General features: G+C 63.8%; 1 protein-coding gene across 12 annotated transcripts in view; it reads left to right on the top strand.

The window, feature by feature from the left end:
* Positions 1 to 16,630, top strand: part of MEGF6 (multiple EGF like domains 6) — a 94,663-nt gene that overhangs the window by 64,651 nt on the left and 13,382 nt on the right. For all 12 annotated transcript variants that reach the window (XR_014023505.1, XM_081305746.1, XM_081305750.1 and 9 more), the window contains 10 exons: positions 621 to 743; positions 8,448 to 8,573; positions 9,646 to 9,768; positions 10,674 to 10,796; positions 10,923 to 11,060; positions 12,795 to 12,914; positions 13,325 to 13,447; positions 13,676 to 13,849; positions 14,181 to 14,312; positions 15,016 to 15,144. Coding sequence is in view for 11 of the 12 variants with exons in the window: in XM_081305746.1 (XP_081161872.1) it covers positions 621 to 743; positions 8,448 to 8,573; positions 9,646 to 9,768; positions 10,674 to 10,796; positions 10,923 to 11,060; positions 12,795 to 12,914; positions 13,325 to 13,447; positions 13,676 to 13,849; positions 14,181 to 14,312; positions 15,016 to 15,144 (1,311 nt within the window). In the remaining variant the exon portion in view is untranslated. The remainder of the gene's footprint in view (positions 1 to 620; positions 744 to 8,447; positions 8,574 to 9,645; positions 9,769 to 10,673; positions 10,797 to 10,922; positions 11,061 to 12,794; positions 12,915 to 13,324; positions 13,448 to 13,675; positions 13,850 to 14,180; positions 14,313 to 15,015; positions 15,145 to 16,630) is intronic.

Consider the following 16,630-nt stretch of genomic DNA (forward strand, 5'->3'; position numbering starts at 1 on the left):
GCCAGGTGGCTCGAGACCCCCGGAGCCAGGAGGCCAGGATTCCCAGGGCCTCTCGGAGTGTGTGGGGTCCTTCCTGCCTCGTCCTTCCCATCCCTGGCGGCGGCCGTGGATGCCCAGGTGGTGGCCTCCTCACTGCGTTCTGCTGGGTGTCCACTCGCCCTTTCCTATAATGACCCCCACCCTCCCCTTAGCGCACCTACAAAGCACAGGCCGTGTTCTGAGGTTCCAGAGGGACGTGTACTGGGCGTGCTTAGCCCAGGTCACCACCCCCATCCTGCTGTGGCTTCGCCTCAGCCTGGGGAAGGGGTTGGGGGGCATCTCGAGGGTCATCAGCTTCTGGGCTCGTGGGCCACGGTGGAGTGGACCTGGGCTCGAGGGGGCAGGCTGTGCTCTCTGCTCAGCCTTGAGGTGCTGGGGCCTCACCTCCCCAGCCTGCTCCCCTCTGCTGCACCCCACCTCCCTTTGGGCCGGAGGTGGCAGCTCTTCCTGCCCACACATGCCAGCTGTGGGGAGGATGGGCCCTGCCTCTGCACTCTGGCTCTGCAAGCACGGGCTGGGGCTCGGAAGGCTGTTCTGGCCTGGTGGGTACCTGGCTGGTAATCCTGCCCCTCCCTGCCCAGATGTGGACGAGTGCCGTGTGCACAACGGAGGCTGCCAGCACAGGTGTGTCAACATGCCCGGGTCCTACCTCTGCGAGTGCAAGCCCGGTTTCCGGCTCCACGCCGACGGCAGGACCTGCCTGGGTAAGTGCTCCCTGGGGACCCTGTCCGCCTCTGACCTCGGCTGCCCTGTGCTCCTGGGAGTGCCAGGTCTGGGGAAGGCCCGGTCCCTGCCCCCGAGGGACTCAGGCCTGACTGGGCTCTCACTGGGCATGGCCTCGGTGGCCTCAGCTGTCGCTGTGGAGGGAGTGTAGCTGTCACTGAATGTGGCCCTGTCCTGCTGTGGGGCGTGACGGCTCCACCCGGGTGAGGTGAGGCCAGCAGGTGAAGAGTGTGTCCCGAGGCGCTGACTCAGGCCCCTGAGACCCCAGGCTGCCCTCCCTCTGCAGCCTGCCCAGTTCCATTGGAAAGCCGAGGCTGTCTGTGGTGGTCACTCAGCAGGACGCAGGCCAGGCTGTGCTGCCCTCGAGACTCGGAGCCTTGGGCTGCTCTCCAGCGGTCGGGGAGGCTGCCTGGGTCCCGCGGAAGGCGGGCATGTGAGCCCTGCCTGGCCTGCCGAGCTGGCTTCTCGGGGACTCGGAGTGTGCGCTGCGGTAGGTGGGGAGTGGGGCGTGAGCCCCTGGCGCCCAGGGTCCTCTCGGCATCTACTGTGAGCTCAGTGGCGCCTGAGGACACAGACTTGGCCTCCACCACTAGGGGAGGCAAAGGGAGGCCAGGAGCAGCTGAGCAAGGGGGCTGCCCAGGAATCGGGTGAAGAGCCGTGCTGCCCCGCACTCTGCCCCGGCTCTGGACGCCGTGCTCTGGGGATGGGCCTGACCCTCCCGCTGGCCTCTAGGGGACTGAATGAGACGCCCCTTCTTTCCACCCTGGAGATCCAGAGTGGAGCCCGGGCTCCCTCCTGGTCCTGGCTCCTGTGGCTGGCAGCCCGCCAGCCCCAGGGGGCCGCTCCCCCACATGCAGCACATGTCCTTCGCTGCTCCGGGAGCCAGGCAGCTGCCCTGGGCGGGAGAGCAGAAGCAACTGCGGGAATGTTGTGACGTGCTTCAGGGCAGATGAGCTGAGCCCAGCCGGCTGCCTGCTGCCGCTCCTGGGAGCCCTGGCAGGGGCTCAGTGGCCTTGGGTCCCCTGGTGCCCTGCGGCCTCCTAGAAGAGTGGCTTTGGGAGGGACATGTCCTCCCACTCCCCTTTAGATAGGGTCATCTTTGGGGTCTGAGGTGGGGTCCCCTGCTGCTGGCTCCCTGCTGTCGTGGGGTGGGACACTCACTCCCATCCCGGTTCCCACTGCCTGATGGTCGCCTTCCCTGAGGTGCTCCCAAAGGGACCAGGACCAGGGTGGGAGGGGTCATTAACCTGCAGAAATGAGGGACGCTCCTGAGGTCTGGAGTGAGCTGCTGGCCTCAGGCAGCCCAGGAAGCATGCCCCTCAGCCTGGCCTGTCCCCTGCCCCCTCTGCCCACTGCTGTCTGGGCCATTCCTGGAGCTAGGCCATCTGGGATCTGCGCACTTGGGCCAGAAGTCTTCCTAGGCGTGTTTTAAAGGGTCTCTGCAGGGTCAGATGCCAGGGCTCCTGGCTGTGGGGAGCCTCTGGGACCCCCAGCCCTCCTGGCTGTCCCAACACTCCGCCTGTTCGTGTGGTTGGGCTCTCCAGAGCTTCAACACCTTCCAGGTACTGGTGCCCACCTCCAGGCCTCTCCCAGCTGAAGGTCCCACTGGGACTCAGGCACTTCGGTGGGCTGCAGGGTAGTGACCTCAGATTCTCCTTGGACTGCCACTCTCAGCAAGGGGTTTGGCCGAAGCTTCATGCAGTGGAATGTCCCTGTGTGATCTATCTGAGGGCTGTTGAGCGAGGACTGTCCTCGGGCTGAGGAACGCTGGTGGGCACTCACCACGCCAGCTCCCCCGGCACCACCCGTGACTCGGGGCTGATGGCCTCGGCCGAGTTGAGCTGGGAAACACCTTCCTCTCCTGGCAAGACTCTGGTAATGACCTGGGGACACATGAGATGGGCCCTGTTATCAAGCCATCTTTGCCGGGGCACACCCAGACCCCTTTCCCAGGGCTTTCTGGGACACTGGAACTTGTCCCCATCTGGTGGCCTCCCTTTCCGCAGTCCATGCGTCTGGCTGTTGGTGGGTTCCTGTATCTGGAATCCCTGAGAGTCTGGGCCTCCCATGGGCTTGCTGGCCTGGGTCTACCGAGAGCTGTCTTCCCTGTGGGCAACTAAGAGGCTGTAAGAGTGGACATGGGGTCTTCTGGGGACTTCTGGGAATTTCAGGGTGTCTCTGAGTCCCTTCTTGTTGATGAGGGACTCGTTCCTGGCTGCCATTTTCCCGAGATGCTGGTCTGGGGGTGGGAATATCTGCAGTCAGGTCATGGGCGAGGGACTTCCCTTCAGAAGTTAGGGAGTCTCCCCATCCATTGTCCTGGGTCCTAAAGGGCACTGCCCAGGCCATGCCAGGCTCGAGGGGGAGGGGTGAGACTTCCTGCCCTTCCACGGCCCTCCCTTCTCCCAGGGTGCCCAGGGTGGGGCGGAGCTGTGGGCCTCCATCTGGTTCACAGTGGCACCCTCTGCCCGCATCGCAGTAGGTCCTCAGTGGATGTGTACAGGAAGAATCAACACGGGCGCCGTGCTCTCCCCCTGGGGCCAGCTGCCGGCAGGCTACACAGCTGGAGCTCAGCTGCGGCCGCGGGCTCCTCCTGGCAGGAGGGTGCTGCGAGCTCCCCTGGGGCTTGGCAGGAGGCAGGGGCTCACCCATAGCCCGGGCCCCCATGGCTTGGGCTCCCCCCTCCCCAGCAGCTCAGAGTGGAGACTTGAGGCTGGGGGCGGAAGGTGCCAGAGGCTCGGCCCTCTCCCTGCAGCGTGAGTGGGAGTCTCAGGGTGGGCCCCCTCGAGGGCTGAGGGGCCTGGGAAGACCTCAGAGGAGGCGGCTTTTGAGGGGGGCCTAGAAACACATTTGAACTCACCTCCGGGGCAGGGGGACAGGACGGGAAGTGCATGAGCTGCGGATCCCTGATTCCAGATGATCTTACGGGAAGAAAATGCAGAAGGTTCCGTTTCCGTTCTGAACAACAGAAGCCTACGAGGACCTTGCTAGTCAGCCCCTGGCACGGGGGAACCTGGTTCCTGCCCAGGAGCCAGCATCCTGGGGGACTACGTGGCCCAGGGTGCCTCCTGGGGTGCCCCATTTCTGGGATGGGGAGAGCAGGCCCCGCCAAGCCCAAGGGCTGGTCCAGGCTTTCCAACCACAGAGGCCTGAGCCAGCGCCTGCTCTCCCCGGTGACGGGAAGGGGGCAGGCGGTGGTTTGGCTGATGGTCTGGGGCTGTCATTCTTGTTTTCCATGACATCTTGCAGAGCACCAGTGTGCAAAACAGCCCCAGATCTTTAACGGGATGCTCTGAGCCAGCACGCCCCCTGCCTGGTGGCCCAGGGGCCAGCCTCTCTGACCTTCTAGACTCTGGCCTAGACCTGTCTGTCTCCTCCTGTCCCCTGGGTTGAGCAGTGGGGCCAGTCTGAGGACCCACAGATGTCACTGGCTCAACCCACAGAGGTCCCCTTCAGGTGCAGTGCCCTGGCCAGGCCCACGACTTTGGCCTCCTCCTCTGGGCCTCACGACGCCCCTGCGGAGGGCTCTGCTGTCAGCTTGAAGGCCCCTGGTGGCCTGGCTGCCCCTGCCTGTGTGCCCCACCCAAGAGTCAGATGCAGCCAGTGTGTGCATGGCTGGACGGGATTCGCCATCTGCCTGGCTCTGCCACTCCTGCAGACCCTGGGGCAGACCCCTCCGTCCCCAGGCCTGGGTCATCTGTGAGGACGGCGAGGGACTGCACTGGCCCTGCTTCCCCTTTGGCCCCTTCTCGGGGGCAGACTCCTCAGCACAGGCCCCGGGCTGGGTGCAGAACCAGTGGGGAAGGCGGGCAGCAGAGCTGGGGGTGCAAATGAGGGAGCTCCCAGGGTTAGAGTCAGCGAGCCCAGTGAGGACCCGAGTGGCGTGCGGAGGTCGAGGAATGACTGGGGCCTGCAGAGGCCCTCACAGGTGCCAGGCACTACTTGAGCCGTGGGCACAGTCCTGCCCCCTGGACATGGCCTGCCCTCTGGAACTTCATATCTGCTGGATGAGACCAAGATTGATTTAAATGACAAACCAGACATTTTCACAAATAAAAGAAAAAGAAAAAGGGATGTTGCTTGCAGGACTTCCCGCAGGATCAGGGAATGGAGGAGGGCTCTGGGCAGGGGGTGGCTGGCACAGCTGGGTTGGTGGAGGGCATGGGGGTGCGTGTTGCTCTCCCTGCTGCTGTTGTCGCCTCTCCAGGCCACACTGAAGGGTCCTGGTGCTGTCTGTGGCCAGGACAGAGGAGGGCGGCATGACTGGTGGGGTCACGGGTGCCACCCCTGCTGATCTCCATGGTGCCCTTGGGAGGGCAGCAGTGGGCCGCCTGCAGGTGCCCCCACGGTGTGTTCAGTGCACTCTGGCAGCCAGGAGGCCCCCTTTAGAGAGAGCTGGGGTGGGGGCAGGATGCCCAAGGCAGGGGCTGCCCATGGGCAGAAGGGGTTGAATGCCCATCCTCTCCTGCCTCCCTGGCTCTGCCCAGTGGAGGGCTTCCTAGAAGAAAGGGTGCGGTGGCTGGGTGGGGGGCCTTCTCTGGACCCCGAGACCACACTCATCAGAGGGTAGTGACGACAGAACCTCGTGACACCAGGAGGACCAGAGCTGCCCTGGGTCAGCCCCAAACCACAGTGCTGGGCTGGAGCTCTGGCAGAGCGAGCTGGCGGGCACGGCATGCTGTAGGCAGAGGCCTCCTGCGGTGTGGCCCCTGGTGACCAGCTCCTGGTGGCCTGGAGGCCAAGACCTTGCCAGCAGAGCTGCCCCCAGTCCACCATGGACAGCCCCACCTGCTGAGCCTCCTGATGCTGGAACGGTGCCCTCTGTCCAGCAAGCTGGAGCAGGTCCTGGGCCTGTAGGAAGCAAGTTTTCCAGGGTGTCCAGTTTCTTCCTCCTTTTGCAGGGGTGGGTGCCCACGTGTCCCCCAGTGGTGCCTGCTGGCCGAGGCGGATTTGCAGCTTGACTCTTGGGTCCTGCAGGCAGCCTGGCCGGAGGGCAGTGCCTCAGTCTGCAAGCCAGGAGTCAGGGAGCGCGGGTCAGTGTGGGCTTCCGTGCCGGGACGCCAGGGACTGGGTGACTGTCACAGCAGCTGGAGGTCAAGATGAAGGTGCTGGCAAATCTGGGTCCTGGAGGGATCAGGGCCCCACCTGCCTGACCTCACTCTACCTTCATCCCCTCCAGAAGGACCCTGGCTCCAAATGTGGTTGCATTGGGGTCAGGGCTTCAACAAATGTGTTTTCGAGGGAGAAACATCAAGTTCCTAACACGCTGGGTCCCCAGATATATTCACTTGGGTCTTCTCTGGACATGGGCATGGACCTAAGCCAGGCCTTGGTGGGGAAGGCCCCAAGACGAGGGCCGAAGGCGGGCAGGACTGGCTCCGCTCCCCAGGACTGCGCACACAGCGGCAAACCCCGCTGCCTGTAGCTTTCCCTTTGAGATAAACCACTTCTGTGGTGTAGAGGTGGAAGGGAATCGGCGGCCATGGAGGCAGCTCCGTGAGCATGTGCCTGTGCACAGGGAGGCAGGGCAGGCCTGTCCCTCCGAGGCCAGTCCCCAGGCCCTGCCTTCTGATGAACGCACCTAGCTTTGCTTCAGGTCTGAGCTTGGCTGAGGCTTTGGTGTGGCTGGTGTAGGATCCCTGGGCTGTATGTCCCACAGCTGGGGCTCAGAGGCCAGACTGCCTGGGAACAGCCCCACAGGCTGGCCTCCAGCACTGGAGGATCTGCCTCTCAGCCTTCTGGGAATCCCCCACGCAGGATGAGCAGAGGACACTGGCTCGATTCCCTGGTGTGCACAGCTTGAGAGCATCTGGGATGTCCCAATGCTGTGAAGCAGAGGACCAGAGGACAAGCTCTGTCCTGGGACTCTAGGCTGCACAGGGACCCCAACTCCTCCCTTGCGTCTGTCCCTGGTAGGGAGCCTGCATGAGGACCCCAGGCCCTCCCCTGTGTCTGCCCCTGCTGGGCTCACCCTTGAGCCCACCTCAGGGGCTACGCCCGTCTGGGGGTACTGAGGAGAAGTCCCTTCCAGTCTTGCACAGCCCCTTGGGTCCTTGTTGTCCGTGGTCCATGCTCCCTGCTCGCCTGCAGGCTCTGCCCCTCTGGGCCTGCTGGTCTGCCTGCTGCTCTGCCTGCTGCTCTGCCAGACGCGTCTGGTTCCCATTAGGCTCCTGAGGAGGGGTGCCGTTGGTGTGGTGAGCACAGATGAACAGAGTCCCCAGGAATGTGGGGCCAGCTCAGGCCATGTGTGCTCGAGAGCCCTGAAGGGAGGGCCAGGGCTGAGCAGAGCTGGAGAGGTGAGGTTGGCAGGTGGGGGGCAGAGTTGGGGAGGGGGCTCCGGCTGACAGGCTTGCCTCGGTTCTGCCCTGCTTGAGTGTGCCCCAGCCACGGAGTGACCACTGCCTCTCCTGCAGCGGCTTTGCTTGGGTACTCGTGGTGGGGGACCCTGGGCAGTGCTCTCCAGCATGGCCGTGGGGAGGCAGGCGCTTTGGCGAGTGCTGTGGTTTCTGAGCCAGCTTGCTCCAGGGAAGCCCTGCTCTGGCCGACAGCTCCCCGGGTTCACGGAGCCCCAGCAGCTCATGCGCTCCACACCGCACCAGCACCTTGGCCTCCAGCGCCTGCTCCTCCATGGTGCCAGCTCTAGCCCCCAATCCTATATGCAATGACGGTCACTGTTTCCCAAACTCAGGCCAGGCTGGCTGCCCCTGGGGTTGGCAGCATCTCCACCCCAGGGAGCATCTTGGGGTGACACCTGGCCCCCACGCTCAGCACTTCGGTAACGGGGCTCAGGTTGGCTCGGACAGCACAGCTCTGGCGCAGGGCGGCGGCAGACGGTCTCACCCGCCCGGCCGGGGAGCAGCACATATCTGTGGTTTCCCTGCTGAGCTTGGGGCCCATTCCTCTCTAACCACAAGGCGATTGCCAGTGACTTGATTGTAACCAAATCTGTACCAAGGAGCTGGCTGCTGCTTCTGGTGGAGGCACAGGGCCACCTGGGCCAGCCAAGGCCATGCCTGCTATCCATCTGTGGGGTACACAGCTCCTCACTGGGCCACTGTCGCCACGGGGCCTGTGCCTGAGGGGCTCAAGCATGAAGGATGGAGATGCGGCCTCTGCTTGTGGCCTCACCTGGTACCATCCTTGTGACCTCTGAGGGGACTGGGCACTGGGATCTGGTTCCAGTGAGGCGTGGCCCTTCTAGGGTGGGAGGGGGCGGCTCCGGTGTCCTAGGAGCTGGTGGCCAGGCCTGCATGGCACAGTGGCCACCCACAGTGGCTCCACACTTGCCCCTCTGTCCCATCCTCCAGGGAGCATGCTGGCTGTTCCTGGCCACTGTCCCTCTTGGGCCTCTCAGAGGCCTGGGGTTGGCGTTCTCTGGTGGGGAGAGCAGGGCTCTGTTGAGGCAGGACAGTCCGCAGTGCCTCTGTGTCCCGCCCTCAGGAGGACAGAACTGGGGGGTCCTGAGCATGGCCACTGACCTCCAGACCTGAGGGTGGCTGAGAGCTCAGTCAGCCTGGGGCCTGCCGCTCCTGCTCCCAAGTCCCCAGGTCCAGGACAGCGACACAAAGGCAGAGGGCCTGGAGGCTGCAGGAGGTGGCCGCCTCATCCTGCTCCTGCCAGCCTGGGGTGAGGTCTGGGAGCAGGCTGTCCCCTCAGCTGACTTGGGCTCCTTTCTGTGTCCCCAGCCGTCAACTCCTGTGCCTTGGGCCATGGCGGCTGCCAGCACCAGTGCGTCCAGCTCACGGTGACGCGGCACCGCTGCCAGTGCCGGCCGGGCTTCCAGCTGCAGGAGGACGGCAGGCGCTGTGCCTGTGAGTGCCACCCTCCTGGGAGGGGCGGGGACTCTCCAGACACCCTGCCCTTCACAGACCTGCCCAGGACCCGAAGCCTGGGCTGGAGAGCTGGGCGGAGGCTGGAGGGGACCCTGGGGGACCTGGTCCAGGAGGGAGGGAGGGCCTGAGCGGGGACTGGAGGCTGGGCTCTGGGGTTGACACCAGGGGCAGGAAGCCAGCACGGGGATGGCACGCCAGACGCCCACCCGGAGCCCAGGCCCTGCGCAGAAGAGGCAGCCAGGCCCCCTCAGCCTGTGCCCGTGGGACCTCGAGCTGCCCGCTTGGGGGCTGTGCTGAGAGGGTGGGGCAGAGCAGGAGTGGGACAGGTGCTGAGAGCCCTCTGCATCCTGGCCCCGGGGCCTTCCCAGCAGGAAGTGTGGCTCCAGGTCCACGCCAGCCGTGGGCACAGATGGAATGGGTCACGGGGCCGAGAGTCACAGTGCCAGGGGGTTAGAGCGCCATGGATGTCACAGGGCTCGGGGTGGCACAGGGCTGGGGGTGGCACAGGGTTAGGGGTCACAGGATTGGTTGTCACAGGGCTGAGGCTGTCACAGTGTTAGGGGTCACAGGGCTGAGGCTGTCACAGGGCTGGGGGTCACAGCTGGGGTGTCACAGGGCTGGGGGTCACAGGGCTGGGTGTCACAGGGCAGAGGGTATCTTAGCCAGGGTCCACAGCCCTGGTGTCCACTCTGGCACCTCAGTGCTAAGACAGGACTTTGAAGGGGCTGGCTGACCACTGCTGGGCAGGCCGGGGCTGGCTGACCACTGCTGAAGGCCCTTGTCTGGTTGGGCCTCCCTTCCTGGTGTCCCCCTGGCCTCCTGGGAAGCCCACGACCGAGTGCTGGGGGTTCCTGGGATGCAGGCAGCTGGTGTCCCGGTGGATGCTCAGGGGAGCCCTGGCCTTTCCTGAGGCCTTGGGCTTCCCACATCTGGGAGGGACCCTCGGCCCAGGCTGGAGCAGGAAGCGGCGGGAGGTCCCAGGGCTGGTGTCACCAATCTGCTGGTCCCACCCTGATCCCTCCTCTTCCCCATTCCTCTGCCCTCACTGCAGGGAGAAGCCCGTGTGCAGATGGGAATGGTGGCTGCATGCACACGTGCCAGGTGCTGCGGGGCCTTGCCCACTGTGGGTGCCGAGCGGGCTACCAGCTGGCTGCTGACCGCAAGGCCTGTGAAGGTGGGCCCCCCGCTCCACCTGCCCATGTCACTGCAGTGTCCCTGGACACGTGGCTCACCTTGCCACCCTTGGGTGACCAGGATGGAGTGGGTGGGAGGCTGGGTGAGGAGCACCCCGGGAGCTGCCTCCAGCAAGGCTCGTTTTGACAGGGGCAGCTGAGGTTTCACTCCGGGGTCTCTTGCAGTAGGCAGCCATAGCTGCTGTTGGGAACTGGGGAGAGGGCAGCAGAGTGGGGCTGCCCAAGGAGCCCAACAGAAACCTGCCGCCGTCCCTGGTGCTGTTCTCTGGGGCTCCTTGTTAAATGGTGCTTAGTGTCAGGTCACGGTCGGGAGATATTGGCTGATGGCCTTTCTGCTTCCCTGCTGCTGTCCAGCTGCAGGGCCCTGCTGTGCCTGGGCTCGACCACAGGCCTGGGTGTCCAGCATCCCTGGCTCTCGCCCGTGGCCAGCACGGCTGGGAAGAGCAGCCCCGTGGTGTGTGGCGGCTGTCCTTGGCCTGCGACCTTTGGGTGTCCAGAGAGGCAGTGGTCAGTTTCCATGGTGTCCCACCAGATGGCCAGCTGCCCACAGGGTCTGGGAGTGCATGCTTCCCCTCCTCATGAGGACCAGGAAGTTACTGCTGGTGTGGAGGTTGAGCCTGTCACTCTGGGTGCAGGTGGCCGCCGCAGGCTCAGATGAGCCCAGCTCAGGGTCAGCCTCATCCTGAGGAATCTGCTGGGGTGCGGCTGTTGCTGTTGCCGGTATAGTGGAGTTTGGTCCTGACCGCCAGTGTGTGTAGCCCCAGGCCAGCATTACTGTGCCTGGGGTGCCCGTGGTGCCCATGGTCATGAGCTTCCTCCACTCTCCCTGGGGAGTGAAAAGACATCTCCCGTGCCCTTAGACCTGCCTTTGGTCTCTCCGCTCCAGACGTGGACGAATGTGCCTCGGGGCTGGCCCAGTGTGCCCACGGCTGCCTCAACACTCAGGGGACCTTCAAATGCGTGTGCCACGCAGGCTACGAGCTGGGTGCTGATGGCCGGCAGTGCTACCGTGAGTGGGCAGCCCTCAGCCCTCAGCCACTTAGCCGCCCTCAGCACCCTGGGCTAGCTTCTGGGCCCATGGGGAGGCCCTGGATTCCAGTCCCCGTCCCCCACCTGCTGGCCTGTCCCGTCACAGGGATCGAGATGGAGATTGTGAACAGCTGCGAGGCCGGCCGGGGCGGCTGCTCCCACGGCTGCAGCCACACCAGCGCAGGGCCCCTCTGCACGTGTCCCCATGGCTACGAGCTGGACAAGGACCAGAAGACCTGTGTTGGTAGGAGCGGGTTCCGTCCAGGGCAAGCTGCCTGCCCACTGGACACAGGCTGCCACGCGGGCCTGGGGCTGGGGTGACACCATGACTCGGAGGCCTCCCCTGCCTCCCCGTCCCTGCCCTGGCTGCTTGGGCTGGCCAGGGGGTGCTGACCTGGAGAGGGGCCGCGTCACAGTCCAGAAGGACCTGGCTGCCTGCAGGGCACACCTGACACACTTGGCCCCACCTTGGCCCTAGCTGTGAAGTGTGCTCTGTGTGTGGTTGTGTGCAGTGTGTGGTAGTATGCAGGTGTGTGGTTGTGTGTGGTTGTGTGCAGGTGTGTGGTTGTGTGTGGTTGTGTGCAGATATGTGTGGTAGTGTGCAGGTGTGTGGTTGTGTGTGGTTGTGTGCAGTGTGTGGTAGTATGCAGGTGTGTGGTTGTGTGTGATTGTGTGCAGTGTGTGGTTGTGTGCAGATATGTGTGGTAGTGTGCAGGTGTGTGTGGTTGTGTGTGGTTGTGTGCAGTGTGTGGTTGTGTGCAGATATGTGTGGTAGTGTGCAGGTGTGTGTGGTTGTGTGTGGTTGTGTGCAGATATGTGTGGTAGTGTGCAGGTGTGTGGTAGTGTGTGGTTGTGTGCAGTGTGTGGTAGTGTGCAGGTGTGTGGTTGTGTGCAGATATGTGTGGTAGTGTGCAGGTGTGTGGTTGTGTGTGGTTGTGTGCAGTGTGTGGTAGTGTGCAGGTGTGTGGTTGTGTGTGATTGTGTGCAGTGTGTGGTTGTGTGCAGATATGTGTGGTAGTGTGCAGGTGTGTGTGGTTGTGTGTGGTTGTGTGCAGATATGTGTGGTAGTGTGCAGGTGTGTGGTAGTGTGTGGTTGTGTGCAGTGTGTGGTAGTGTGCAGGTGTGTGGTTGTGTGTGGTTGTGTGCAGATATGTGTGGTAGTGTGCAGGTGTGTGGTTGTGTGTGGTTGTGTGCAGTGTGTGGTAGTGTGCAGGTGTGTGGTTGTGTGTGGTTGTGTGCAGTGTGGTAGTGTGCAGGTGTGTGGTTGTGTGTGATTGTGTGCAGTGTGTGGTTGTGTGCAGATATGTGTGGTAGTGTGCAGGTGTGTGTGGTTGTGTGTGGTTGTGTGCAGATATGTGTGGTAGTGTGCAGGTGTGTGGTAGTGTGCAGGTGTGTGGTTGTGTGCAGTATGTGGTACTGTGCAGGTTTGTGTGGTTGTGTGTGGTTGTGTGCAGATATGTGTGGTTGTGTGCAGGTGTATGTGGTTGTGTGTGGTGTGTGAAATGTGTTTGTGTGCAGGTATGTGTGGTCATGCAGGTGTATGGTCATGTGCGGTGTGTGGTAGTGTGTAGATGTCTGTGGTTGTGTGTGGTGTGTGGTCATGTGCAGTGTGTATGGTTGTGTGCAGGTGTGTGTGGTCATCCAGGTGTGTGGTCGTGTGCAGTGTGTGGTCGTGTGCAGTGTGTGGTCGTGTGCAGGTGTGTGTAGTTGTGTGCCGTGTGTGGCTTTGTGCAGGTGTGTGACTGTGATTGTGTGTGTCTGTGTGCAGGTGCGTGCCCCTGGGTGTAGGCGTGAGGCAGTGTGGCTGTCGCAGGTGTGTGTGGAGGTGACGTGGCCATGTGCACAGTGGTTGGAGGGCAGGAGGCTGAAGGCGTGTGTAGCTGTGTGGGCGTGTGGTGAGCGTGTGCAGGGCGGTCTGTGGGGCTGTGGGGCAGGTGTGGAGGCGCCGGGTGCCAGTGGCCTGCCGTGTGCCCTGCAGACGTTGACGACTGTGCCGACTCCCCGTGCTGCCAGCAGGTCTGCGCCAACAGCCCCGGCGGGTACGAGTGTGGCTGCTACGCCGGCTACCGGCTCAGCACCGATGGCTGCAGCTGTGAGGGTGAGCGCCTGCCGGCCCGCGGGCAGCTGGGCGACTAGGGCAAGGACAGGCCAGCGCAGCCCTCCCATGGTGCCCGTCTTGTGCCCCCCCGGCATTCCTGGAGTGCCTGCCGACTGCAGCGTGCTGACCCGCCCTCCCTCCCTCTGGCCTGGGGTCCCTGGCCACTCTCCGGGGCTGGACCTGCAGTCCTGGCTGCTCCCTGAGTTTCTCTCCCATTGTGGCCGCCCTCAGGCGGTGTCTGGTGTCACTCTGCCCCTGGGGGTGAGGACAGTGGGAGAGGCCGCAGTGGTGTTACCAGCCAGCTTAGGGAGACAGCTGCTCGGCTCCGTCCAGCAAGCAGGGCCAGGACTGGCGTGGCCCCTGAGGTTCTGACCCAGGCGCACAGTCCAAGTGGTCCCATTTTCCCGCAGACGTTGACGAGTGCGCCTCCGGCCACGGAGGCTGCGAGCACCACTGCACCAACATGGCCGGCTCCTTCCAGTGCTCTTGCGAGGCCGGCTACCGGCTGGACGAGGACCGCAGGGGATGCACCCGTGAGTCTCCCCTCCCGGCACCCCTGTGCCACTGTGGCTGGCCCCACACCCTTGCCTCCTGGGCCTGCGTGGCCCCGCGTGGTGCTGCCCCCTAATGTGGGGGTGGGGAAGGGAGCAGGCCACACAGGCATCTCCCAGGGCCAAGTGCACAGGGTCTAGCTGGGCCCTGACCAGGTGAGGGGACATCAGGGGGCAGCCGGGACTCTGGGCCTCTGTGTCCCTCCGCAGCTCTGGAGGAGCCCACGGTGGACCTGGATGGCCAGCTGCCCTTCGTGCGGCCCCTGCCCCACATCGCGGTGCTGCGGGACGGGCTGCCGCAGCTCTTCCAGGACGACTCTGGGGCCGAGGAGGAGAAGGAGGAGGCGGAGCTGCGGGGAGAGCACACGCTCACTGAGAAGTTTGGTGAGGGGCCCGGCTTGGTGCTCCTGTCCTCAGGGACAGCCAACCAGGCTCCTTCACCCTGTGGCCTTGGGTATATGGAGGGAGCTGCCGGGGCCCACAGAAGTGCAGCTCCTTGCCTAGTTTGCACAGCCCAATGGGGGCTAGAGCAGGTCCCTGGCTCCCAAGTCGGCTTGCCTGGCTCATCCCACCTCATGCTGTGGATCCTCCCGGCTAAGGGTGTGCCTTGGTCCTCTTCCTGACCCAAGGGCCCGAGTCCAGCCCCTGTGCCTGCCAAGCCCAGGCAGGGAACGAGGCTGGGGCCAGGCTCTGAGTCCCTCTCTGTCCACCCCAGTCTGCCTGGGTGACACTTTCGGCCAGGATTGCAGCTTGACCTGCGACGACTGCATGAACGGAGGGACCTGCCTCCCAGGCCTGGACGGCTGCGACTGCCCCGAGGGCTGGACCGGGCTCGTCTGCAATGAGAGTGAGGCCATGGGCAGGGCTGGGCGCCGGGCAGGGGGCCTCTGGGCCCAGACCTGAGGGCAGCCCACTCGGTGTTGCTCCTCCTGGGAGCCCTGGGCAGGGGACTTGAGTGGGTCCGTCCATCCGTGCATTCCTCGTTTCTTGATAAGTTCGGCCTGCATCTGTGCCGGGCACTGCTTGGTACTGCCCAGGGACAAGCCCCCGGCGTATGAGGCTCCGCCTCAGTCTCCAGGGGCTCAGCTGCAGCCATACCCCAAGGCACCCGGGGCAGGGGCGTCTGGGAAGGGAGTGGTGGGGGGCTTCTCTGGTGTAGGTAGCCAGGATGTCCTGCGTCCCCCGGGAGCAGGGACCCGGGGGCCACACGGCAAGCTAGTAGCTAAAGCACTTTCAAACTCCCTCGGTCCAGAGCCGTCCACTCCCTGCCCAGCACCCCAGAGCAGGGTGGCCCTGGAGGTCAGGGCTCTTCTCCAGGGCCACGGGCAATGCCTGGTTTGAAAGGGCTGGTTCAGAAGGACCCGAGTCTTTTCGTTGGAGGGAGAGGTTGGCGGTCGTAGGGTCTCTGCCGCAGTGTGGTGGACGCCTAGCACAAATTGCTCTAGCCACAGAGTTGCCGCGGTCAGGTTTGCTGAGTGTCCAGGGTGGGGCGGACTCTGGGTCCAGGGTCCCACTGGCCACTGACCCTGGTGCTTCCCTCTCCCCCGTAGCTTGTCCCCCGGACACCTTTGGAAAGAACTGCAGCTCCCCCTGTGGCTGCCAGAACGGAGGGACCTGCGATCCTGTGACGGGTGCCTGCCGCTGTCCCCCAGGTGTCAGCGGGACTCACTGTGAGGACGGTGCGTGCAGCCCCTGGGGCAAGGGGGCAGGGGCATGTGCCACCACCCTCCCCGCCTGCATCCTCCTAGGCACTGCTGTGCTCAGGAGCCGTGAATGCAGTCCTAGCTCAGACCCCTGCCCCTGCCTCCAGGGCTGAGGCTGGGAGGGAAGGAGGCCATTCAGTGGGACAGCCTTCATTTTTCAGTGTTGCTCCTCTTCCAGGGCTTGACTCTAGATGGTATAGGCTTGAGGGATGATGTCTTTGCAGTGGGCACGGTGGGTAGGTAGTGAGCCTGCTGTTCCTGGAAGCATTCAAGTAGAGCTGGCTGTTGGCTGGCTGGGGTGTGCAAGAGGGTGTTCTGCCTGGGCTGGTGGCCGTGGGGGTGACCCTGCGTGGGGTGATCTCGGCTATCTCAGTTTATGGAGAAATCAGGGCCCGCGGAAATAAGTTTCCTAGGAGATAACGCTGGTCTCTGGGCCTTCAGACCTTCCGGGCCTGCCCTTTTGGCTGGAGAGGAGGGGATGCCAGTTCACTTCCTGCCTGAGCGAGAGGAGGCACAGTTGACAGACACTGACCCCCACGCTCTTTGTGGCACATGCTGGGCTCTGCGGGCTGGTTGTTCGGGGGCAATGGAGTCCCCAGGCTGCCATGTGGCTTTCTAACTCTTCCCCGTGGTCAGCGTCCCTGCTGTCCTTTCCCCCTCCTCTGCCGTCACTGTCACGCAGAGGCTGACCATCCCATGACTTGGGGGCCGGAGTGCACAGGTGGGTGTAGGCGGGGCACACCTGGCAGGTGAGGATCTGAATCTCAGTGCTTCTGCTTTGCGTTATCCACCTGGCCTCCCAGAGACGGGTCTTGGGGTGTCCTGTGGAGGGCCACCAGAGGCCCTGCTAGTGAGTGCTCCTGTGCAGGTCAGCGGAGGGAGGGCTGTCCCCGGAGACAGGAAGGTGAGTTTTCAGGGTGCTGTTGGTTTCCCAGGCCACAGGCTCCCCTTGGCTGTGGTCTCTGCTCGAGACTTCACAGGGCCCTGCCTCTGCCCCCTGCCTTCCTCTTCCTGTCTCAAACCCGCCTGCCTGGACCCTGACGCTGGTCATTGGATTTAGGTCCGGCTGGGCAGTGCAGGGCCGTCTCATCCTGAGAGCCTGGGGACGAGGACGTGGACAAGCTCTTGGGGTCCACCTTTAACCCACTATAGCCAGTTGAATGGGAGGAAGGACAGGGCAGGGCAGAGCCAGAGGGAAGCGCTTTGGGAAGGACAGAGCTGCCCGGGGCCTCCTGAGGTTTGGGCTGGGCCTTGGCCTGGAGGGGCCTTGTGTCCTTCCTGCTTTGAGGCAGGGAGGTCGGGTTTGGTGCTCCAGGTGTGGTCAGGTGCTGGAGCACTGGACACGAGCTCCAGTCCCTCAGGGGTGTGCTGGGGGATGGACTTGGCCACCCATCCTTGTCACGGACCCTGGGGGTCCTGGCTGACCCAGCTGGTGGCCTCATCTAGGAGATCCATCTCATGC

This window comes from Spermophilus citellus, assembly GCF_964194105.1.
Source record: "Spermophilus citellus genome assembly, chromosome: 9".
Classification (NCBI taxonomy): Eukaryota; Metazoa; Chordata; class Mammalia; order Rodentia; family Sciuridae; genus Spermophilus; species Spermophilus citellus.